The 26,061-nt window shown below is 48.4% G+C and overlaps 1 protein-coding gene across 4 annotated transcripts in view; it reads left to right on the top strand.

Annotated features, from left to right (window-relative positions):
• Positions 1-26,061, top strand: part of SLC35F3 (solute carrier family 35 member F3) — a 412,876-nt gene that overhangs the window by 264,552 nt on the left and 122,263 nt on the right. The window contains exon 1 of one of the 4 annotated variants that reach the window (XM_043926805.1): positions 12,606-12,671. The exons of 1 other annotated variant lie outside the window; for it this stretch is intronic. In XM_043926805.1, the coding sequence (XP_043782740.1) occupies positions 12,653-12,671 (19 nt within the window). In that variant the 5' untranslated portion in view covers positions 12,606-12,652. Of the gene's footprint in view, positions 1-12,605; positions 12,672-13,743; positions 14,089-14,639; positions 15,014-26,061 lie in introns of those variants that run through there. 2 more of the 4 variants (XM_043926803.1, XM_043926804.1) reach the window with 2 other exon arrangements.

Below are 26,061 nucleotides of genomic sequence, written 5' to 3'. Positions count from 1 at the left end.
ATTCCCTTCTCCGGGGGATCTTCTCTACCTGGTAACTGAGCCCATGTCTCCTATGTCTCCTGCATTGGCAGGCAGGTTCTTTACCACTAGCGCCTGGCAAGTTCCCAGGAGAGTACCATCCAGGTAAGAGCGTTTCAGTGTCTCTCGCCAGCTCAAGAGCTTCCAAGGTCTGCAGTCCTTCCCGCCTGCAGGAAGAAGTCAGTGCTGTTCTTAAAGCACCTTTCTCATCCTCCCCTCTCTTTGCTCATTACTAGTATTATCTGAAAATTTACACAGTAAGGATACAAAAAGGATGTGAGAAAGCAAAATATTTAGAATACAGAGAATGGAACTCTATATTTATTTTTGATGTTATAATAGACATTTCTACAAAGAGAGAGGAACAATGCCTTTAAAAGCACGGACCTAAAAGTGTTTTCTATAAAAAGAGTAGAAATTGTCTAAATATTTTAAAAGAAAAACCAGCCACACCATTATTTCATGCACTCCTGTTCATGAAGACTTTTCCTGTTTTTGTTAGCATTTTATCTGTTTACAAGAGACACATTTTTAGATTCTGAAGATTATTCTTAAGTATCAAAATTAGTTTCAACCCCACCCCATCCTCTACTGAACTGAACTTCTAAAAGCAGACAAAGTTCTCCTTTAGAGAAGTCTGGAGGAGAAAGTGAATGAATCACTATTTTTATTTGTGGTGGTGAGAGGAAGAAAGAGGTGGGGGGAAGTGGTAGCCTCTTTAGTTTTTTATCCAATGTGATAAAATGTGTATTTTGTTTTTTCTCTAGCATGTTCCCTATCTTATTGAATAACTTGTTTTATCAGCTGTTTTATACACAGCTCTTTTGTGTAAATACACCATACTTTATTTCCTATTTCCCTGTGGTTGAACACTTAGGTTGTTTTCGACTTTTTGCTGATTAAGAATAAAACTTGGATGAACATCCTTGTAATATATCTCTATTCACACCAGATGATTTCTTGGGAAGAATTTCTAAAAATGGAAATAGTGGGTAATAGACCAAAAAGTTTTTATTTTGTAGGAATTTTAATAGATACTGCTAGCTTTCAGAAAGGGTATATTTTTGCTCCCACCAGCAGTATGTTGATTCAAAGATAATCATCTTAAAAGCAAAATGGGGATTGACAAAAATCCAAGAACAAATTTTGACTAGACAATTTCAAAGGTTCCCGTTAGCTAGAAAATTATGATTGTGTTGACAGGCTGTGGCCAACCTAAACCAAACCTGGTGGTCTCACCAGCGAGTGCCCTGGACTGGTCATTAACCCATCACCTCAAGTGTGCCCTTGAAGCACTGAGAAGCTCACCTTTGCCAAAATGACAAGGAGTTATTTGTTTGAATATAGTTTTGGAATCCAGAAGACAGAAATACTCTAATACCAAGGAGCTAGTTTTAGGAACAATCATTTAGGGGTTTCCCTAGTGGCTCAGATGGTAAAGAATCTGCCTGCAGTGCAGGAGACCCAGGTACTATGCTTGGGTCAGGAAGGTCCCCTGGAGAAGGAAATGACAACCCACTTCAGTATTCTTGCCTGAAGAATTCCACGGACAGGGGAGCCTGGCGGGCTACAATCCATGGGGTCGCAAAGAGTTGGACACGACTGAGCGACTAACCCTGATGCGGGCGTTGAACTCTCCAAACCCCACTGGATCTTAGGGTCACCTCGAGGCTTGTCCCGTTTCTCTACCTTCACCAGTCATTTGGGAGAGAGAGGCTGACTGAGTGCCTCAATCAGGAGTAGCAGAATGTAACCTCGAGACCTCTGGCCTCTTCTCACTTTTATCCAAAATTGATGGTAACTTCTCTTTCAGCCTCCAAGCAAAGAAGAGACTTGGCCTTAAGCAGGATTTTGGTTTGTTTGCTTAAAAAAAAAGAAAAAAAATGAGGTGTGTTCCTCACGTCTGATTAAATTGTGGAACATCTTTGTGCCTTTGTCCCGCGCCAGCTCCTCTGGTGAGCCCTGCAGCCAGGCCCCCAGTGCTCAGCACGGGCCAATAGACATCTCACGCGGAACAAGAAAGAGGAGGACGATTCTCACTGCTTTTTGCGGGGAAGACACAGTTGTTTCTTTGCGGCACTTTAGACTTTTTGTCCAGTGGGTCCCTTGGTAATAGTCTCTGATGGGTAGAGTGGTCACTCTCCCTCGGGGAGTTGGCGGAGCTCCAGGGGACGTGGTCAACTGTGCTCTGAGATGTGGCCTCAGCGTGTCACGCCAGGGAGTGTCGCTGGTCAGAACTCACTGTCACAGAGCAGGAGGTACACCCCCAGAAACAGAATGTGCTTTTCATGAAAGACTTCCAGCGGAGCGATTGGAAAGAGAGTTCCAGAAGCAGGAAGCCACGCTCTGGTCCCTTCCTGCCAAGACCCTATCAGGGCCCTGCTTTCTGTGAAACCGGAGACTGAGGTGGCAGAAACAGCCAGAAGCCAGGATGCGACATGAGGGCTTCTGTTTTGTTTTTTCTATCATATTTTATATTTAGTTTTCTGCCTGGGCTGAGGGCATCCTTAGTTTTTTTAATATCTATTCATTTATTTATTTTATTTTTTGGCCGTGGCCCGAGGACTTTCTCTAGTTGCAGGGAGTGGGGCTGCTCTTGGCTGCAGTACACGGGCTTCTCATCACAATGTCTTCTCTGTGGGGCGCAGGCTCTGAGATGTGCAGGCTTCAGTAAGCGCAGCGTGCGGGCTCAGTAGTTGTGGCTGGCGGGCTCTAGAGTGCTGGCTCAGTACTTGTGGCACACAGGCTTAGTTGCTGCCAAGCATGTGGGATCTTCCCGGATCACGGGTGGAACCCCTGTATCCTGCATTGCAAGGCAGATTCTTGAACTTTGACCACCAAGGAAGCCCCTTGAGGGTTTCTAAAGAGAGAGAGAGCAACCTGGCCAAGAGTGGAGCCCTCTGCTGGGAGCAAGGTGGTCTGTTCTTTGGATGGAAGCAGAGGACACCAACAGCCAGAGGAAAGTTTGTCCTTGGTGGGAGGAAAGAGCCAGACCAAGACTCAGAGAAGCCAGTCAGCGAGGAGGCGGGTTTTAGGCATGGGAATTCCAGGGCCGGGTCAGCAGAGACACTTCCCAGGAGGTTTTGCTTGGTGGGGTGGATGTTGGACCTGGAGCTGTGGGTTGAGGGAAGGGCAGGTAAAGGTGCTGTGTGGGACTGGGGAAAGGTGGGGAGGGGAGGAAGGAGGCGTGACCCCCCTATGCCATCCCTACCGGGAAATGCAGACTCTGTGATTCTCGGAGGCTCCTGTTACTGTCATGATATATGGAGGGGCAGGGCTCAGCCAGGCTTCAGGAGAGCTGAGCTGGTTCCTGGATCCCCCAGCCTAAGTGAGGGATCAAGGAGAAGAGCCAAATCCTCGGGAGAGGAAAGAAGTCACTAGGCGTCAGTGATGCCCTGAAGATCGCACACGGGATTTGTGTTGCCTGAAGTTCCTTGGACGAATGTGTGAGACTTCCTGGTGGCTCAGACTGTAATAAGTCTGCCTGTAATGCAGGAGACCCCGGTTTCATCCCTGGGACAGAAAGATTACCTGGAGAAGGGAATGGCAACCGACTCCAATATTCTTGCCTGGAGAATTCCATGGACAAAAGGAACCTGGTGGGTTGCAGTCCATTAGGTCACAGGGTCGGACATGACTGAGTGACTAACACACATTTTTCCTGATTCCTGAAGAAACTGTTTCCGGGGCTGGTTCAGGACGCCCATCCTGACAGAACTTGCCTCTTGCAGTCCTGCTGAATCTGCTTCTCTGGAGTGAGTCTCTAGTCCATCTCAAGCTGGCAAGTTCCGGCTCTTTCTGCCCTGGTGATTTCTTCATTCCTTCCCTCCGTGTTGCTTATAGAGGCTCTGTCTGTGGACAAGATCCCTGTCTCAGGGCTTTCACAGCCAGCAAGGTAGGAGAAGGGGGTGACAGAGGATGAGGTGGTTGGATGGCATCATCGACTCAATGGGCATGAGTTTAAGGAAACTCCCGGAGATGGTGAAGGACAATTAAGCCTGTCATGCTACAGACCATGGGGTCGCAAAGAGTTGGACACAAATGAGCGATTGAACAAGGAAGCTGAAAAGAGTATAGAAGTAGCTGCAGGGTAGGGCAGAGAGGATCACAGCCCCCGATGATACAGAGGGTGTAGAGCAGCTCCTGATCAGTCTGAGACATCGGAACTTCAGAACCTCTAGGATCTTTCCTGTGGGTCCTGACTGACACTTAGTAACTCAAGAGTGGAGAAATTTGGAACTTCGCTGATGGCCCTGTGGTTAAGACTCTGAACTTCCGACGCAGGGCCCAAGGGTTCCATCCCTGGTAGGGGAACTGAGATCCCACATGCCGTGCAAATGAAAAAATGAATGAACTCGTTAATTGCTGCATACTTGAGGAAAAAAAGTGTGGGTGGCTCCTTCCCACATCCATACATTTTTCCTCTTTCAAGCTGAGTCTTAAGGCTGGTCCCCTTGTTTCACCCTTGGAAACAAATGCCACCAAGGGAGTCTGCCCGGGGTATTGATGGGGATCTGATGTAGGTCAGTCTCCTGATTCCCACCCTGCAGGGGAGGAAGAGCAGAGGGATCCGGCAGGAGGCCAGCTGTGGTCGATGAATCATCCGGAAAACGGCAGGCAGCTATTTCTGAGCTAAACGCCACCCGATCTGCCTCCTCACCTTGAGTCCAGTGTCCTGGTCTCCAGAGCGCTCCCTCTGAGATGGAGCCAGCGAGGGGCAGAGAGCCCGGGCAAAAGTCAGCCAGCACCTTAGTCACTCCTGTTACCTCGTGGGCAGAAGGCACGGTCTGGGAGGCGGGCAAAGCCGGCAATTCTATAAAAGCTCTAAACTCTGGGTCTGTGAATATCCCCTCCCTCCCTCCCTCCTTCCTGCCTTCCTCCTTCCTTTCTGCCTACTTTGAGCGCCTGCTTTGTAAGCCATATACTGTACCCAGCCCTGGAGATACAACAAGCCAGGGGTGGCCCTTGCCCATGAAAGAACCTAGAGTGAGAGACTGAAAACAGTGCCCGATGTGTCCCGAGTGCCTGCCGTTTGCCACACGCTGATTCAACCATTCACCGTGCGTCAGTTCCTCTGCTCTTCACAACAGCACCGTAAGGTATCTGCCGTTTGATCTCATCTTTAGGATGAAATGGCTGAGCATGGGGAGATTGGACTCACTCTAATGAAACCATTTATAAGCAGGGCTCCTTTCCACACTGACTCACAGTATTGGGAGGTCTTTGTGAAGCTGGTACATCCATTTCCCAAGGTGGAGGAGAACCATCATTTCTCCTTTTTTTCTTGTTGGGGTATAGCCAATTAACAATTCTGTGATAGTTTCAGGTGAGCAGCAAAGGGACTCAGCAATGCATATACACTCATCCATTCTCCCCTAAACTCCCCTCCCACCCAGGCTGGAGAACCATCATTTCTTGAGTACCTGTTGGGGACTAGACATGGTGTGGTCCTTCTCCACCCGACTCTGAAGTCCCGGGATGGGGGACCCAGGCTACTCCAGGTGTCCACCTAGGAGCCCCCACCCCCAGCCATGCTGCTCTTCGGGGATGTCTGCCCCCTGTTGTCTGCCACCGAGCAAGGAGCAGCTCTTGACTAGGATCCATAGAGGAAGCTACCAGGCACCCTGTTCCCATCCTGTGTTCATCGTGATCCCAGCTCCGGGCTCGGCATGACCTCAGGGCCAGCTGTTGTCTAGTGGGGCGGGCATGGAGAAGCCTGGACGGAATGTGTCTGGAAGCCCACTGGTAACATCCAGTGACCCTGTTCTTGATGTCCTGCCCGGAGTTATCCAGCCTTGACATTCCTCCTTAGAGAAAGAGGAGAAATCCTAGTGGGTCACCAAGGAGCCCAAGTGTGTTGGTAGCACATGTCACTGAAGAAGAGAAGGGAGATGTAAAGATAGAGAAGGCAGCCCTGCGCTTGCACTTTAAGTTACTGAAAAAGGTTATCAGTTTTTCCTGCCAGATCAGGGCAATGAGCTTCCCAAGTCATGAGGGTTAATTTCTTTTAATCATTAGATTTTTTTTTCCTTTGCAATGGTTGCTCCTCTCTGAAAGCTTCTGAATGCTGCAGACTGACTTATTTGGGTAAAAGTTCATTTCTGGTTCCTGGAGCTACTTTAAGTGATAATCTTGAAACTCGGGTAACCACAGGAATAACTTGTTACTCTTCCTCCTTAATACTGTAAAGGACTGTGACACAGTGTTAAATATTTCAGAGTGAAATAATTGAAGTGGTCTGTTTTCTATCTGTTGAAAATCTTGACTGGATTTTAAATTTTTATTATTTATCTTGAACAGATTAAGTAAATGTTTTTGCATACAAAGAATGTTATTGTTAACAATATTTTTCAAATCACATGGATTATGACCCATGAGTGAAGTATAATCAAACCAACTGAGTTGATCACAATCAGTAGGGTTTTTTTTTTTTTTTTGGCAATGAAAGAACAGAATAGAACAAAATGAATAGGAAAAGAATAGCCAAAACATGATAAAAGGTATATTTTATTAAATATTAAAATCAGTTATATATATTTGTGTATGTAAAACATATGCCTAATTTTTAAAATGATGTGTAATTTACAAATAGTCAATTCTTCTTTTGTATTATACAACTTTATGAATTTTGACAAATGTAAATGTACTTCTAGCTTTGTCCAAAAAGTAAGAAAACTACTTAAAGCAAAAATCTGCTTAACTGAGTGGAGATATTCACAAAGAATAAGATTCATTTAAGATCTTTGGAGGCACTGACATTGTTGTATCTAAAAAGATAATTTCACACACCACTGATTTTAAAGCCAAACAGAACCTTGGAGACTCTCCAGTCAATGGTTTTCAAACCTTTCTTTTTGCAGTGACAACTGTTTTTCTGTTTTTATAAGCCAGATCTACCATGGAACCCCAGCAGGTAAGGGAGAGTTGCTTTGCACAGAGACCAGGAAACAGTTTGAAAACCCTCTTGTGCCCAAATTAAGGAACTGAGGACAAACTGGCTGCATGACTACTCAAGGTTGGTCACTCCAGCTGGCAGGGGTGGAGTTCAGACTCAAGCTCTTGGCCATTGTTCAAGGTATTTTCCATGCTGTCTTGCATGGAAGCTCAAGAGAGTCATAAGTACAACTTAACCCCACCAAAGAGATTGGATGCCTTAGTATTGTGTGAAAGTGTTAGTCGCTTCAGTTGTGTCTGGCGCTTTGTGACCCCACGACTGTAGGACGCTAGGCTCCTTTGTCCTTGGAATTCTCCAGGCAAGAATACTGGAGTGAGTTGCCATTCTCTTCCAGGAGATCTTTCCAACCCAGGGATTGAATCCAGGTCTTCTGCATTGCAGGTGGATTCTTTACCGTCTGAGCCGCCAGGGAGGCCCTATATGTATTCCCACACCAGCAGAGACAAAGGAATAGGCCAGTGACTCCTATGGGTGGCAGAATCGTGAGTCTGCTCAAGAAGTCGGGTTAGGTTATTTGGGCAGCACGAGTTATTTAGGGAAGCTGGAACCTGAATGTAAGCCCAGAGCTGGGAGTTCCATGCCAGGAGGAAGTGTGGTAGGCCTCCAGAATTTGAGGAATTGGCCAGGCCCTACATAGCACCTACTTGGGGGTGATTCACCCCGGGCTTAAGCCTTTTTCTTCCTAACGGGCCATGGGTAGGCCCCTACTTGTGTGTTGCAACTGAAAAATAGCCACTTGGTGGTAGGAGAAACCAGCTGTTTCATCTCCTTTCTTCTCTGGGATCCTTCTTTCACTTTTTTCTCTTTGATTTGCAAGTGGGAAGTGGGGAGATAGCAAGAAGGTTGTTAGGGGCAGGTCAGGGAGTATAAAAATTGGGTTTGTGATTTGTAAATTCTGCATCAAAGGCTTTTTACCCTCGTATCCATTCACTGAACTTACTTCAAACACAGAGACCATCTACTTTTTTTTCCAGCTTTTCCCCATTTATTTACATTGCTTAAAGTATTCTATTACATGAATACATGACAGTTTACTTCTCTGTTGATAGACTTGGGTCATTTACAGTTTGTGGCTACAAGGGTCTCTAATACTATGAACACTTTTATATGTCTCCTGATGATGTTGCTGTTGTTTTTCATGTCTGACCCTAAGTCATGTCTGACTCTTTGTGACCCTGTGGACTATAGCACACCAGGCTCCTCTGTCCTCCACTGTCTCCAGAGTGAATGAATTTGCTCAAATTCATGTCCGTTGAGTCAATGATGCTATCTAAACATCTCATTCTATGCCATCCCCTTATCCTCCTGCCCTCAATCTTTCCCAGCATCAGGGTCTTTTCCAGTGAGTCAGCTCCATCAGGTGGCCTAAGTATTGGAGCTTCAGCTTCAGCATCAGTCCTTCCAATGAATATTCAGGGTTGATTTCCTCTAGGATTGACTGGTTTGATTTCTTTGCATTCCAAGAGACTCTCAAGAATCTTCTCCAGTACCACAGTTCAAAAGCATCTATATATGTCCCTAGGGGGAACCTGCTGTCCAGCACAGGGAAATCAGCTTGGTGCTCCGTGATGACCTCGGGGGGCGGGCTGGGAGGGGTTGGGAGGAGATTCAGGAGGGGGGGATATATGTATGCATATAGCTGATTTGCTTCATTGTACACTGCTGTACAATGTTAACGCAGCAACGCTGCAAAGCAATCATATTCCAGTTAAAAAAATAAAAGGATAAACACTGGAGAAAACAAAAACAAAATAGAGCAGAGAAGCTAGACTATCTATTCTCCATGAGTACACCATACCAGGCTGCCACAAACTGCCATTAACTATCCCACGCCCTCCACCGCATTGAGGAAAACAGAAACACGAACAAGAGAGGGGTCAGAGACAAAGAACGCGCTTCTGTCAGAACCGCAGCCTTCTGATGTAGAGCTGACGAAATGCTTGACTTTGATGAGTGAAGCATACATTTTTAGAAGGTGGCAAGGGAGATCTGTTAATGAATATGACCTGGAAAATGTCATCCCAGATCTGCTTTCGGATTAATCCCTGTAACTAAATTTAAGACAGGTGGATGCCTGATAATATTGTTCAGTCATTGGCTCCCACTCATGATCTCCAAAGGGCCTTCCCAGGTGGCTCAGTGGTAAAGAATCTGCAATGCAGGAGACGTGGGTTCAAGACCCGAGGACTTTCCCTTGGGTGGGGAAAATCCCCTGGAGAAGGGAATGGCTACCCCATCTGGTATTCTTGCCTGGAGAACCCCATGGACAGAGGAGCCTGCCGGGCTACAGTCCTTGGGGTTGCAAAAGAGTCAGACAGGACTTAGTGACTAATCAACAATATACCCTCCAAAGAAGGAGAGAGGTCACGTGATCCATCCTCTGGCCTGGATATTGTTTATACAGAGTTGTTTCCATTGATATTTCAAGGATCATGTCTCTTTGTTGTTGTTGTTGAAAGAATTATTAGCACTTTTTTTTTTTTTTTGGTAATTTGAGATTTGCGTGTGGAGTGGGAAACTTGGTGATTTTCTAGGTATCCCTGAATTAGATCATTATAGCCTAGCTCCAGCACAGAGTTGTAAATTGTCACAATTTTTAAGATACTGGTTTATACTCATACACCAGTACACAGTTAACTTTCTAGAATACTTTTATGTATGTGAGTTTTTAAATATGCATCCCCATCATCCTTGGAGAAGGAAATGGCAACCCACTCCAGTATTCTTGCCTGGAGAATCCCATGGACAGAGGAACCTGACAGGCTAGAGTCCATGGGATCGCACAGAGTTTACACAACTGAAGCGACTTAGCACACATGCATCACACCTACTCCCAAAAAAGATGTGCATTGAGGAGTATCCGTGTTCCTATGGAAAGCAGCAGGGCCTCCTGATTTAAAAAGAAGTGGAGGGGGCTTCCCTGGGGTCTGGTGCTTAAGAATCAAGCTTCTACTGCAGAGGGCACGGATTCAATCCCTGGCCAGGGAACTAAGATCCTGCAAGCTGGTGGTGTGGCAAAAAGATAAATAAACATAATATCTTTAAAAGGAGTGGAGGAAGTTTGTTTTTTATTTGAAACACAAGGTGAGGGAGCACAGAGGCTGAGAGAGTTGAATAGAGAAAAACACTCAATGCCTAAAACTAAGGGGAGGAAGTGAGGACTGGTACCATACCACCTCTTTTTTTTTTTTTTTTAATTTTTTTTATTAGTTGGAGGCTAATTGCTTCACAACATTTCAGTGGGTTTTGTCATACATTGATATGAATCAGCCATAGATTTACACTTATTCCCCATCCCGATCCCCCCTCCCATCTCCCTCTCCACCCGATTCCTCTGGGTCTTCCCAGTGCACCAGGCCGGAGCACTTGTCTCATGCATCCCACCTGGGCTGGTGATCTGTTTCACCATAGATAGTATACATGCTGTTCTTTTGAAACATCCCACCCTCACCTTCTCCCACAGAGTTCAAAATTCTGTTCTGTACATCTGTGTCTCTTTTTCTGTTTTGCATATAGGGTTATCGTTACCATCTTTCTAAATTCCATATATATGTGTTAGTATGCTGTAATGTTCTTTATCTTTCTGGCTTACTTCACTCTGTATAAGGGGTTCCAGTTTCATCCATCTCATTAGGACTGGTTCAAATGAATTCTTTTTGACGGCTGAGTAAAATTCCATGGTGTATATGTACCACAGCTTCCTTATCCATTCATCTGCTAATGGGCATCTAGGTTGCTTCCATGTCCTGGCTATTATAAACAGTGCTGCGATGAACATTGGGGTGCATGTGTCTCTTTCAGATCTGGTTTCCTCAGTGTGTATGCCCAGAAGTGGGATTGCTGGGTCATGTGGCAGTTCTATTTCCAGTTTTTTAAGGAATCTCCACACTGTTTTCCATAGTGGCTGTACTAGTTTGCATTCCCACCAACAGTGTAGGAGGGTTCCCTTTTCTCCACAGCCTCTCCAGCATTTATTGCTTGTAGACTTTTGGATAGCAGCCATCCTGACTGGTGTGTAATGGTACCTCATTGTGCATACCACCTCTTTGATAAGCAGAAATTGAAAGCCACGGGGAGGTGATGACCTCTTGGGTGTCAAAACATCCTAGAGTGAAATTAATGGCAAGGGTATTTAGTAATATTTAATTATCTATTTGATTTATACATAAGATTGCAATAAATAGATAATACATACCTAAAAGGGTTTCCCAGGTGGCGCTATGGGTAAAGAACCTGCTTGCCAGTACAGAAGACATAGAGATGTGGGTTTGATCCCTGGGTCACGAAAGATCCCCTGGAGAAGGGCATGACAACCCACTCCAGTATTCTTGCCTGGAGAATCCCATGGACGGAGGAGCCTAGTGGGCTACAGTCCATGGGATCACAAAGAGTTGGACACAGCTGAAGTGACTTTGTGCACACACATGCACAGATAACTAAAAAATCAGCTAGACAGACACTTATTGGACATTTTGGTTGTGACCTGTGCAGCAAAATGAGTTTGGACAGTCCAGACAAGCATGAGCATGATGAGCTCTTCTAAAACCACAGTCAAATGAAAGGAAATGGATTACAGATTACTGTGTCTCCCACCTCAACTGGAATAGTTACATGGAATTTTTACATTTTGTAACATAAGAGAATAGCATAGCAGTTGTAAGTGTAAGCTTTTGATTTGTTCAGAGTTGCTCAAGGGAAAAAATGGAGACACTGATGTAGAGAACGGACTTGTGGACACAGTGGGGGAAGTGTGGGCCGAATGGAGAAAGTAGCATCAAATAGATACAGTACCACGTGTAAAATAGATGGCTGGTGAGAACTTGCTCTCTCACACGGGGAGCCAAGCCTGATGCTCTATGATGACCCGGGGGAGGGGGGATGCAGCGAGGGGAGGGAGGCTCTAGAGGGAGAGGATATGTGTAAAAGGCTGATTCAAGTTGTTGTATGGCGGAAACCAGCATAACATTGTAAAGCAATTTTCCTCCACTGAAAAATAAATGGAAAAATAAATAAATCCCTTCTCAGCTGGTTACTATATGACCTGGGACATTTTAGTTCATTTCTCTTAGCTTCAGTTTCCCCATTTGTAAAACTAAGTAGCAACAATTTTGCAGAGCTTTTGTGAGTAGAAAACGAAGTGATTTATGTAAAACACTTAGCACAGAACTTGATACATAGTGCTCATAAAATGGGTAAATTATGGCATTTATTTATTAATTTTTATTTGTGATGTTTATTTTGTTTAGTTATTGTGTATATAGCAAATGTTGATTGATGAAACAACACATGGGAATATTATGCTGAAAGGTCTTCTTTAATAGATGAGATTTTTCGAGTCTTGGGTTTGCTTTTTGTTTGTTTGTTTTATTCGTGCTTAATTTTTACAAAGAAGTGAATGGTTTATTGACTTACTGTGGTGTCATGTTTAGGGTCCTGGGGACGAGGCGCATAGTGTGAAGGCCACCACTAGAGGGCCTTTCCTTTGCTATAGCAATGAGGCAGCAACCCAGGAAGCCCTGGCTTTTATGGAGACCCAGCAGTCATGCTGTTCATTTTGGGAGTTCTAGAGGGCAAGTGAATAACAAGAACCCTACAAAAGCAACTGGTAGGAACCACTTCCACCAGAGATCTGGGAGCATGAAGGTGGATGTCACCAGAGATCTGGGAGCATGAAGGTGGATGTCAGCAGACACACCCGGTAGGTTCCAGGCCAGGGAAACCGGATTGTGGTCAGACCCCTCTCCACCTCTGCCATGCCACTGAGTTACCCTGATGGGGGATAAAAATGACACGATAGAGTGGAACATCCACTTGGTGACAGGAAACCAGGTAGAGTGGGAGGTGAGGGCTTAACAATAACAACAAAACCCACCTGGAGTCAGCACGGAGTCTTCCGATTCCCAGTGGAGCCTGAGACCAAAACTGATGGCTGGGCCTGCGTGAATGAGATGCCCATAAAGCCCCTTAGAGTTCCTGGACCACACAAGTCCTGTGCATCCTTTCCACAAGGATGATGGCTGGGCACCTGTGATGATGCACTATCATGAGATAAACGTCCTGGGGACCGGGTAGTCACTCAGGGATCGCCCAGCCAGTGATGCAAGAGGGATGTCATTGCTTTTCATCAAGCATCCTTGGCCAGTAGCTTACAGTGGGTCAGAGTGGGGGCGGTGAGACCAGTGCTTGCAGAGGTGAAAGCTGCAGCAGAAACCTGGGATCTGGGCCACTTCGGCCCAGCAGGGAAGCCTTCCCTGCTTCCCAGGGAGTCGGACCTCTCAGGACTGGGGCACCAGGGCAGGGGCAGAAGTCCCAAGCCTTTGTTTTCTTGGGGCAGCCTTGCTTCTCTGGACTTGGCATCGTCCTCAAAAGGAAAAAGAGCTGTCCAGGGGATCAGGCAGAATAACAACGTGCCCCCAGACTTCCAAAGAAGTTAATGCCAGCCGGGGAAAACTTTGCTTTTTTCTGACTCTTCTTGTAAACCAGTAATTCAGGATTTTGCGCAGGGAGGAGGCTAACTCCCCATCCGAAGTCTGTAGCTCCCTGTTTAAACTTGTGAACCTCTAAGGCTAAGTTCTCAAGGCCTCGCCGCCCGTGCGCTGGTCTCAGCAAAGGACAGGGGCTGCCGGGGAGCTGCGGGCCGGCTCGGCGCCCCGACCGTAGGCAACCCTCGGGGCCGAGCTCCGTGGGAGGAAGCCGGGCTGCGGGACTGGGCGGGGGCGGAGCAGGTGAGCCCGCGGGGTGGGAGCGGGGAGTGCACTTGTACGTGACGTTGGAGTTTGCGGCAACCTCGGAGCGGGAGGCTGTGCACGCGGGTGCGGAGTGGGTGAGCGGCCGGCGACCATGCGCTCCGCGGGGCGGCCGCCGCAGTGAGCCCTGCGCGGCGACGGGAGCCCGGCCGGCGGCCCCGGGAGGCAGGGCCGGGGCGGCCAGCAGCTCGCGCTCCTCCCCGGAGGAGGCCAACGGGCCCGCGAGGCGCGCTCCAGCCGGCCCCAGGATGTAGGCGATCGGCGGTGGCGCTCAAGGAGGCTGACGGCTCATCATGAAGAAGCACTCGGCCCGGGTGGCCCCGCTCAGCGCCTGCAACAGTCCGGTCCTGACCCTCACCAAAGTGGAAGGTAACGGACCGGGGCGGCGGGGCCTGGAGCGGGGATCCTCGCTCCCTGTTACCTGTGCCCCTGGGGCAGCGCCGCGCGCCTCCGGAGGTGGAGGCTCGCTCACCCGGCTGCCCCGAGAGGCTGCAGGGAGGGGACTGCGGGCTGCCCACCCGGCTGCCTCCTGTCCAGCACTTCAGCTCCTTCGAGGCCTGTCCGGAGTCCCCTGGGTTGGAAGCATCACCCCGGCTCACCCCATCCCGCCCCCAGGCAGACCAGAGGCGTAGCTTAGAGAAGGCTGGCTGCCGCAGGCGGAGACATCCCGCCCAGCGCTCCGAGCCTTCCTCAGCCCACAAGCCAAGCGATGCCCCGCTCCGTGGCAGGGCCAGCAGGTGAGCGAAAAGCCACCAGCAGCCTGGAAAACGTTGCTTTCCCCCTACTCAGGGGACCTGAGGCAGAGACCCATAGCGGCTCCGGGGAGCAACCTTACTCAGACCCAGCGGGCACTGAGCTGGAGTAAAGAGGACCTTGCCTTTCTATGGGGGAAGGAGGAAACGCAGAGAGACACAGCCTCAGCCCCCAACTCCTCCTCCCGGGAGGCCGAGGCGGACTGGCTGAGTCTCCTTAGGCCCGGTGAGGGCTGCGGAGGGCCCGTCGGCGGGTTGAGGAAAGCAGACCTCTCGTTCTAGAGCCTGAACTAAGGATCCCAGTGCAAACCTGGCTTCTGCTCTTCCCCTGTGACTGGAGCTGGGAGCCGGGACCTCTGTGTGATGGTTTCTGAGGACCCTGTATTCCCTCCCGAGCTCTTGTTTGTTACAAGGAGAGAGAGAATCAGAGGGAGAGGAGGCTGGCAGGGCACCTGCCAATAGTCATCCTGGTACCATTGCCCCCACTAGAGAGGAGGACTCAGGCCCAGAACGGTGGATGGACTTGTCCAAGACCTGCAATGGTAGGTGGAGAAGCAGGAATGGCATCTCAGCTGTTGGAACCAAAAGCCATGCTTTTCAGAACATCACTTTGCACTAACCTGCAACTTACAATTTTGTATATTCTATATATTTCTTAATACTTAACTATTTCTCATTTCCTACCTTTAGAAGATTGTTGGGATTTTTGGGTTTTTTTTCCTGCACATGGCTGTCTCTCCCTTCCCCCTTCCCAATTTTAAGAAAGACTTGGTATGAGTGACCTACACCTGAATTTAGTGCATGTGCTACCTCTGGGGCGGGGGTGAAAAAAAGTGAACGTGTTAGTCGCTCAATCGTGTCCTACTCTTTTCGACCCAGTGGCCTGTAGCCCGCCAGACTCCTCTGTCCATAGGATTCTCCAGGCAAGAATACTGGAGTGGGTAGCCATTCCCCATTGCATTTTCAAGCCTTCCCGAGGATCTTGCCCAGGGGTATAAGCAAGTTGGGGAGGGGAAGAGTTGGATATTTGTTTCCCTTGGAGAAGCTGGAAGTGTCTTCTTGTTCATGGGATCTTCATGGGAAGTGGCTCTGTCTTCATTGATTAAGTCAAACAGGTCGGCCCTGCTCTCTAGTTGTGGGGTACCTCCCCCAGGCTGGACCACCACCTTGGGCAGGACACCTCCCAGGGGGCACTCGGAATCAGGCTGGGCATGAATGGCGAGGCCTCCGGAGCTGGGCACTGTGACCTCAGAGGTAGTGCAGAGGTCAAGGGTGACTTGCTAGGCAGAGGTCCCCCCCCCTCCAGCCAGGCCTAGGGTTGGCCTTCAAGGAGTAAAAATGGGGGTTCCCTCCCCCAAGTCCCTTGGGGCTACTGCCGGGTGAGCCTTGAGCCTACTGTTCCCATGGATGACCTAGCACAGCCCAGGTTTGGTTTCTTAATTAACATTTGCACATAGATGTCTGTGGATAATGGGAAGTATATTAAACTAAGAATCGGACAGCTCGGGGGATCAAGACTCCCCCTTTGCAGTGTATAAATCATAAACACTGAGCCTCAGTTTCCTCAACTGTAGAACAGAACTAACAATCTACCTCAGAGGATTTTGGGAAATGAATGCAATCAGGTCAGTAGGTAGGTAGGCGACAACACCTGGCACATGCCTGGCACATAGTAGGTGCTTAATAAATGTTTGGCAATCCTCCAGTCACAGACTATCTCACACCTTTGGTGAACCTTCTTGCTGCTCTCACAAAGAGTACATGTGTGGGGAATCTAGACATTTTGGAAGTATCTGGAAGCATCTGCAGAGTTCTAGGGATACTAGAAGGCCTCCTTTTTGTATAGGACACCTGTGTGTGTGTCAGAAAAAGTCTGCAGGGCAGAGCTAATTAAACCTGCCCTGGGTATGCCTAGACTTCCATGTAGCTCTTTCTGTTTGTCTGCTTTTCTTCCCTTGGTATTTGTGTTCAATTTGGTTTGGCGTCTATTTTTTGAAACCATTTGCATCTTGCGTGCTTGTTTTGGAAGTGTTGAATCATTTTGTTTTGCCTTGGATGCAGAGGATAAGGTGGTCCCCCTACTGTGGCTGTCTCTGTGTGGATGGCAGACAGGCTCCAGTGGTGGAAGGCAGCCAGCAAAGGATATTTATTAGCTTGTGTGGTGTGTCTTCTAAGGGGAGGCAGGAAAGCCCCAGCATGTGGTACATATAAAACCAAAATAGAAAATACAACTCTTGGTGGAACTCAAGCACAGGATGGTGGACAAGATGACTTCATTTACTCCACAGATATCTCCCCTGATCCTGCTCTGTGTCCCTGGAAGTGTGAATAGGAGCAATGCTCCCTTCATTCTTTGAAGGAAGTTTCAGCTTAGTGGGAAAGAGACCCATACAATGAATAGGTAATCCAGTACAAGGTAGTAAGTTTAAGTTTTTGGTTCAGAACTGAGGACAGAGAATTGCAGGGACACTGATAACTGGATAATCTGAGGAGGGGGAGGGGAAGGATTCCTGAGGAGGAGGAAGAGGCCTTCCTGAGGAGAAGGAGGAGAAGGGGGAGGCCTTCCTGAGGAGGAAGAGGAGGCCTTCCTGAGGAGGAGGAAGGGGAGGAGGAGGAGGAGGCCTTCCTGAGGAGGAAAAGGAGAAGGGGAAGGCCTTCCTGAGGAGGAGGAGGGGGAAGAGGAGGAGGCCTTCCTGAGGAGAGGGAGGAAGAGGGGGAGGAGGAGGCCTTCGTGGGGAGGAGGAGGCCTTCGTGGGGAGGAGGAGGGGAGGAGGAGGAGGCTTTCATGAGGAGAAGGAAGAGGCAAAGGGGAAGGCCTTCCTGAGAAGGAAGAGGCAAAGGGGAAGGCCTTCCTGAGGAGGAAGAGGAGAAGGGGAAAGCCTTCCGGAGGAGGAGGAGGTGGGGGAGGAAGAGGAGGAGGAGGCCTTCCTGAGGAGGAAGAAAAGAAGGAGGGGGAGGCCTTCCTGAGGAAAAGGAGGAGGAGGGAGAAGGGGAAGCCTTCCTGGGAAAGAAGAGGAGGAGAAGGAGGTTTTCCTGAGGAGGAGGAAGGGGAGGAGGAAGAAGAGGAAGAGGAGGAGGAGGAGGTTATCCTGAGGAGGAGGAGGAAGAGGAGGAGGAGGAGGCCTCCCAGAGGGGGATATTTTTCTGTGGAGGAAGCCTTCTGAGGTAGAGTCCTTGCAATTGAAGTGAGAAAACCTGTCCGGCCGGGAGGGAGGGGAGGCCGGTTCAGGCAGAGGGAGGGTAAGTGCACAGGGCCTGCTGGAAAGCAGAAGGGGACTGCCCCTGGGCTCCGGGAGGAGTTGTGTCTTGAAAGGGACTTCCAGCCAGGTTGATGGCATCTCTCCTGTCTGACGGCACACCTTGTATTGTTTTTTATCTTCCTTTCCTGGTGTTTCCCCTGGACACAGACACTGAATATTGATCAGTAACGCATCTTTACTTGGATCATCTGTATTCACAACCAACTAATTCATGTTCAATAAAATTACAGTCAGCAGGAATTAATGGCTGAGAACAAGACAGCAAATTCCCCCAAGAGGCCGCCACGGCCACATGTGGACTGTAAGTGGACTGGGTTTGGGGCCCACCTCTCCTGCTGAGCCAAGTGACTTTGGCTTCATGATTAAAGCTCTCTGGGAATCAGTTCTTTCAACTGGAAATGAGGGTGATGATCTGTCTCTTGTAATAATGAGAGTAATAGTTTCCTGCTAATGAGCGTTATCGATAGGTTGCAGGCACTTTGTTTGGGAAGATGGCTACATAATCTCTTTGCCTTCCAAAAGAAGGAAGCATTATTACTGCAATTTACTGATGAGGAAACTGAGGCTTGGGGATTCACTCATAGAAGTTATGTGATGAGAAATCAAGGGTACTGTCAATTCCCTGGTGTTCCAGTGGTTAAGAATCTGTGCTTCCACTGAAGAAGGCCTGGATTCAATTCCTGGTAAGGGAACTAAGATCCTGTAAGCCACAGCATGGCCAATAAAAAATTCTTTTAAATAAAATTCTATTAGAAAAAAAGGAAAAAGCAAGGGTGCCAGGCTGCACGTGCATATTTGCCTGGCACTTTGTCAGTGCTCAGTACCTGTTTCCTCCCATCACAATGTGACTTAGAGGTCTGGACCACTGCTACGGCTCATAGGGCCACTACTGTTGGTATTACTACTGCCTCTGCTTCAGGGCAGTCAGCCTGTCTCAGCCTCCCCCAGCCTTGATCTGGCTCCTTTGTTTGTTTACTTGTGACTGTGTTAGGTATTTGTTGCGGCCCGGGGCTGCTTGCTGTGGTGTGTTGCCCTGAGGCATGTGGGATCCTGGTTCCCCAACCAGGGATCGAACCCATGTCTCCTGCATTGGAAGGTGGATTCTTAACCTCTAGACCACGAGGGAAGTCCCTCTGTTTTTTGTTTTTTAAAAGATGTTTTCATTTATTTTACTTTTTGGCTGTGCTGAGTCTTTGTTGATTCTAGGGTTTTTTTCTAGTTGCAGTATGTGGGCTTCTCATTGTGGTGACATCTCTGGTTGTGGAGCCTGGGCTTTAGGGCATGTGGCTTCAGTGGTTGCGTCTTTGGGCTCTAGAGCCCAGGCTTAATAGTTGTGGTGCACAGGCCTTGTTGCTCCGCGGCATGTGTGATCTTCCCAGATCAGGGATCAAACCCGTGTCCCCGGCATTGGCAAGCAGATTTTTTATCACTGAGCTGCCAGGGAAGCCACCTCCTTTGTTTTTATTAAAGGAATAAGACTGTTATTCGGCGACATGCAGCCCTGAGGGTCAACCTTAGAAGCCTCTTGTCTTGAGAAGTATACTGCCAAAGGGTCCCCATGCCCAAAATGTTTTCTAGGTTGGATCGCTCTAGACCTAAAACGTCAAGGACAAAAATCACTCCTGTATTGATCCAGTGTGTTACCTAATATGTGCAAGAGAAGGAACCAGATATTACTGGAGATGCCAAGAGGAGCCAGTTATAATCCTTGACCCAAACAAGTGAGAAATGTCGCAAAGAAAGATTGCATGTTGGAAGGTAATTTTTTTTTCCCCTTGGTCGTGCCCACTGCATGTGGGATCTTAGTTCCTCTACCAGGGATGGAACCTGGGCCCTCTACATTGGAAGTACAGAGTCTTAACCACTGGACTGCCAGGGAAATCCCTGAAGCTCACTTTTGGCCAGGACATAGATAGCCACTCTTACCCTTGCTTTGTCAAAATGGCATAATCTAACAGGACACTTATTTCCTGCTGAGCCTGGATGTGGTCTCAGAACCCTTCTCATCACTGAACTCCAGGCGATGATTATGTATCCTTTCAAGCTGGTCTTCTGGGAGCATGATCGCAGCACCATGGTAGAGGCCACGCCTCTGCCCTCCGGTGTCATCGTGTGCCATGCTTATTAGTTGCTCAGTCGTGTCCAGCTCTTTGTGACCCCATGGACTGTAGCCCACCAGGCTCCTCTGTCCATGGGGATTCTCCAGGCAAGAATACTGGAGTGGGTCGCCATGCCCTCCTCCAGGGGATCTTCCCAACCCAGGGTCTGAACCCAGGTCTCCTGCATTAGAGGCAGATTCTTTACTGTCTGAGCCACCAGAAAAGGCTAAGAACACTGGAGAGGGTTGCCATGCCCTACAGGGGAGCTTCCCAACCCAGGGGTCAAACCCAGGTGTCCTGCATTGCAGGCGGGTTCCTTACCATCTGAGCCACTACGGAAGCCCTGGTGCCATAGGTGGGAGGTAGGAACATGGGGTTCCAGGCAGAGGTGGCCCTGCAGACCAAGATGCAGGCTTAGGAGAGGGTAGCATTTGGCCGAGACCTGTGGGAGTCTGGTGGGGACAGCGCTTACGTTATCTAAAGAAGTCAGGGGAAGAAGGTCCAAGGTCAAGGCTGGCCACAGGCAAACTTGGAGGGCCTCTCGAACTCCGGGCCTGGGAGAGTCGGCCGTAACTAGTAGGAAGAGGGAGGTGTGGAAGAGAAGGGAGACACCGTCTGAGTCTGGGATACATGGCTGAGATGTTCAGTATGAACCATGAAGGTGATTTCACCAATCACAATAAATATTTATAAAGGAATTAGAGTAGAATCAAAAACAGTCAAGTATATCACAGACAGAGTTGAAGTAGGAGAGCAGAAAGGGAGTCATCCAAGAGGACTCTAAAGATGAAGATGCTTTAAATTCCCTGGCAGTTCAGTGGTTAGGACTCTGCACTTCCACTTCAGAGGCACAGGTTCGATCCCCGTTCAGGGAACTACGATCCTGCAAGTCGAGTGATGTGGCCCCCCCCAAAAAATTAAATAAAAATAATTAAAGATTAAGATGTCATTGGCAGTCACAGCTAGGGAGACAGGGGACAAATTTAGACAAGATGAGAGTGAGGCCTTTGAGTGCAGGTGTCACATGTAGGAGGCAAGGGCCTGGGAGAAAGAGGTGGTAAAGGCCAAGTAACAAGTCAGGTGGGAGACGGCACTGTGGGGATGAACAGGCTGGCCCAGAAGCCTGCTGGCCACAGACACTGGGGAGATGGAAGAGGCAGAACCCAGATCAAAGGGCATCATGGAAATCCCAGGAAGAAAACCAAGAAGGAGAAATTGTGATGCGGTATCAAATAGGGTCAAAGGAAGCAGTATTTGTTTTGTTTTTTGATCGCACTGTTCAGTTTGTGGAATCTTAGTTCCCTGATCAGGGATAGAGCCCTCACCCTTGGCAGTGAGAGCATAGAGTCCTAACGTCTGGACCCCATGACACAGTTTTATAGAAACAGTTTTGCTGGTCCACAAACCAGATTGCAAGGGGTGAGTGTTTGGCAAAAGAGAAGAAAAGCAGAGGCCAGTAAAGGTGTTGGTCAGTAAGAGAGGTGAGGGGAGTTAAGTTCTCTTTAGGGGAAAGGGGAGAGATTTGGGGAGGGCTGGTCAAAATGTTAGTCATTCACTTGTGTCCGGCTCTTTGCAATGCCATGCACTGACTATAGCCTGCCAGGCTCCTTGTCCATGAAATTCTCGAGGCAAGAATACTGGAGTGGGTAGCCATTCCCTTCTTCAGGGCATCTTCCCAGGCCAGGGATCGAACCTGCATCTCCTGGTTGGCAAGCAGATTTGTTATCACTGAGCCACCTGGGAAGCCCTAGGGAGAGCTGATGTTTCTGTAAATTGGAGGAAGAAGTCTGGTGCTGGGGCAGGTCTGGAGTTGCCCCAGGAGAGTGTGACTGAGGCAGCAGAAACTGGAGGCAGAAGGGCTTGGGAGGACAGACCCAGCCAGAGAAAGGATGGTTAGCCTGGCAGGAAGGGAAGAGATGAGATCAAAGACCTCAGAAATGTCGGCTGCTGGGGAGGGAAGCTGAGGACCTGAGCTGGTGACTTGGATCTTCTCCGTAATGTACGAAGTGGCACCATCTGCCAGAAATGATGGATGGAGACGAAGGCTCACAGAGGTGAGACAGGGTTTGGAGGAGCTGTGTGGGAGAGCCCAGGAGAGATATAACTCTTAAAAGCCTTTTTGGCAAGTGATCCATTCTCACTGGTTAAGACACCGTGTCACTGAAGGGGAGTGTGGAGGAAGAATGCCCTGTGGGCACAGGATGCTGGCATTTCATGTCCTGCTTCCCTGCTAGCCAATTCTCACCTCCTGGAGCCTGGGCTTCTCTTTTCTGAAAAGAAAGGGGATTAAAGTAGATCTTCCATGGCTGTTTCAGCAGGAAGAGTCTATGAGTCTAGTAAGGAGCTTACTCATTAGCAGGGACTGGTTTATCTGATGAAATCTCTTTACTATCGGAGAGTAAGACTGAGGGAACAAGACCCAGGGCAAGTCAGAAATTTGACCTGTGTGTGTGTGTGTGGATGTGTGTGTGTGTGTGTGTGTGTGTGCACGCATGTGTCTTCATAGAGGAAGTCGTGCATGCACGCTCAGGCCTGTCTGACTGTTTTGTGACCCCGTGGACTGTAGCCACCAGGCTCCTCTGTCATGGGATTTCCCAGGCAAGAACACTGGAGTGGGTTGTCATTTCCTCCTCCGGGGATCTTCCTGACCCAGGGATCGAACCTGGGTCACTTGTGCCTCCTGAACTGGCATGTGGATTCTTTACCACACCACCTGGGAAGCCCCACGTGTGTGTGCATGTGTGTGTGTATGTGTGCTTGTATGTATGTGTGTGTTCTTGTGTGTATGTGCATGCCTGCATTTGTGTATATGTGTGTACATGTGTGCATGCATGTGTGTGTGTGTTTCAGGGGTGGGATTTGGCATCTGGGCAGGAAGAGGAAGAAAAGTTAAATGAGCACTTAGTTTCTATGAATATTCAGCAGCAGGAAAGCAATGGACTCCAGACAGCAGCCCCCCATGATGGGGGTACAGAAAGAGGTCTAGAAAGACCCCAAAGAGGAGTATGAAAATTTCCAGCTTTGCCTGGAGCTGGCCTGGGTGTTTCCACAACAAAGCCTCTCTGCCTGGGATGCGCTCAGCCCATCGCCCTCAGCCCAGGCAGAGGGGTGGAGCGAAGCCAAGGAGGACTTTTGAAACCTTAAGTTCACCGCACTTGGGTCCTTGAACAAGCACCCTCAGTCCTGCCTTAGAGATGGATGTTACATGACTCTGCTGAGAACCGGATGTTCTAGAAGACTGCTTTGTGCATCAAGATGAGTTGTGCAACCGCCTAGGCCACCTGTTAAAATATCGCCCTGTCTCCCTGCTCCCCTTCAGAGGAGGAGACTCCATGTAACCCTTCTTTCCTGGGGGCTGTGCTGCACACAGTCTGCCTTCCTATAACCCCCGTTTCCCTGTGAGGCACAACAACCTGACTCCCACCACACAGACTTAGAGAAGAGGAGTGTGTACATAAGTTGGTATTTGTGTGGGGGTCCCAGCAATGCAGGAATATCCCCCGATCTTTCCGGGGTGAATGCCTGCTGTGAACAGAGGTGTGATGTGCCTGGGCAGGCGGTAGAACTCTGGAGGCTAACAGGCCACGACTGGCAGGCGCAGGGATTAAAACTGATCCCTTCCAGCCCAGGTGTCTTCAGACCACAGATCCAAACAGGCCCTGGCTCCCCTCCCAAGGTGGCTTCTTCCCTCCCCCAAGGCGCTAAGGGCATTATCTCAAGCTTACCCGTATCCACTCACCTTCTCAGAAGTCATATTTGCTTTGGGCTGTGAACATTCCAGAATTGTTTTAAATCCCCTGCAAGAGGTGGTGTGGTTTGGATATTGGGAGTTATTTGGGGACCTCTAAGGATGTGAGGAGTGGGGCGGAAGGGCCAGCACTAGGGTCTGTTCTCAGAGGTGGTGATGATGGCCGAGGAGCAGGCCAGATTTGGGGCTGATTCAGACTGGCGCTGCAGCCAGGTGGGACTTCCAGTGAAGTTCCTGCCGTCAACCAGCTCCACCCCCTTTTAAAAAGCAGCCTTCCTTCACCTCCCAATTCTGTATCCACAACAGGGAAATAATTTTGTTTTTTAAAAACAACTTTGCAGCTGCCATGTCGTCATCTATCTCTACATGTTAATCTCCAGGAATTACAGCAAAGGCTTAAGCAATTCAGAGGAGTACCTCTTATTTCTAATGTAGTCATCCATGGCAGTTATTCCTTTCTTTTTTTTTTTTTTTTAATGAATCTTGTATTTTAGAATTGTTGTTGTTTAGTCGCTAAGTCGTGTCTGACTCTTTTGCGACCCCATGGACTATAGCCTGCCAGGCTCCTCTCTCCAGGGATTTTTCAGGCAAGAATACTGGAGTGGGTAGCCTTTCCTTCTCCAGGAGACCTTCCCAACCCAGGGATCAAACACATGTCTCCTGCACTGCAGGTGGATTTTTTACCACTGAGCCACCGGGGATGCCCTATTTTAGAACAGTTTAGACTTACAGAAAAGTTGCAGAAAGAGTACAGAGAGTTCTTAAACACTTCACATCCAGTTTCTTCTGTTATTAACATCTTCTATTAGTATAATACATTTATCACAATTAATGAGCCAACATTGATGCCTTATTATTAACTAAAATTCATATCTATTCAGATTTCTCTGGTTCTTACCTACCATCTTTTTCTGTTCTAGGATGCTGTCTAGCATGCCATATCACACGCCTCTTCAGTCTTCTCTTGGTTACGATATGGCGGTATTTCTTCTAAGAAGTTATCACAATAAATACTCATCCACAGCTTGTCACCACTTCCTGCACTGTGACAGCCCTTGGTCTGTGCCTCACACCTTCACAGGCACAGTGCACTCCCCACTGTAACACCCTCAGGCCAGTCTGCTCAGGCTGCCATGACAAAGTACCACCGCCTGGATGACTTAACAGGCATTTATTTTCTGAGTGTTCTGCAGGTTGGAAGTCCAAGATCAAGGTGTAGGCAAAGTTGGCTTCTGGTGGAGGTGCTCTCCCTGGCTTATAGACAACCACTTCTTTGCTGTGTCCTCATTCAGCTTCTCTCTATGTGCACAGGATGAGCTCCCTGCTGTCTCTCTTCCCATAAGGCCACCAACCCTATCAGATCAGGGCCCCACCCTTATGACCTCATTTAACCTTTATTATGACTTTAGAGGCTTCAACTGCAAATGCAGCTGTTGGAGATTACAGTCTTAATGTATAAATTGAAGGAGGACATAGACACTCAGCTCACAAAAGTCTTCATTTCATGTTGGTGAACCCCAGCCCAGATTTCCATACACACTCAGGATGCTTCAAATTTAAAAATAGAGTCTGTCCTTTTGAAAACTTAAAGCCCCTCTTTAGTGATTGGCAGATGTGACCAGGGTGGTCAGCACCAATCACTTCCAAAGGGAAGAATAAGGCGTGCTGTTCATTCCTCTGGGTACTTTGGGGTCAGACAGATGCTTGGAACTGCATTCAGCCCCTCACTACTCTGTGACCTTGGGAAACTAACTGTGAGACCCTCAGCTGTCCTGCAAAGGAAGAATAGTCATACTCTGCCAACATTAAGGCAAGTTTTGAAAAAAGGTGTGTAATCTCCTGGCAGAGAGCATATATACTGTATGTTTAACTGTCACATGGGGAATTCCCTGGGGGTCCAGTGGTTAGGACTTCACGTTTTCACTGCCAAGGGCCTGGGTTCAATTCCCTGGTTGGGGAACTAAGATCCTGCAAGCAGTGCAATGGCATGACCACACAGTCTAAAAACAATCAAAAAAAAAAACCAACAAAGCTCGTCACTTGCCTTTTGCTTCCCTGTGCCCTCTTCTTCTCCCTTACTTAGGGTCAGCTTTAATTATCTGTGGAGTCCATCTTTCCCAGGGCCCATTGCCAGACAGGAGTGTGACTGAGCCTTCATCATGCATGAATAGTGGGAATATTTTCTGACCCAGAGGCCAGGAATACAAACAGATAGTTTGACAAGTGCAGGTGGGCATCATACATCAGGATGTGTGACATCAGGATTTCTTTGGGGACACCCAGGGCCTGGGGTGGCCTTACACATGTGGCAGCCTTTTCTTCCCTTCCCTCCAAACCACGTTTTAAAAGAAACAGTCACACGCAAATTCACTGAGCAAGTATTTAATGAGTAGATGAGGTAAACAAAACCCAAACTGCATATTTGGGAGATGAATTACACTTGCAAATGGCCATAAACAAAAGGTTTCTTCCAAGCTCCTGAT

This window comes from Cervus elaphus, chromosome 15 (genome assembly GCF_910594005.1).
Source record: "Cervus elaphus chromosome 15, mCerEla1.1, whole genome shotgun sequence".
NCBI classification, from domain to species: Eukaryota; Metazoa; Chordata; class Mammalia; order Artiodactyla; family Cervidae; genus Cervus; species Cervus elaphus.
Note: the sequence above shows the minus strand (reverse complement) of the source record. Positions and strands in the feature narration are given on the sequence as shown.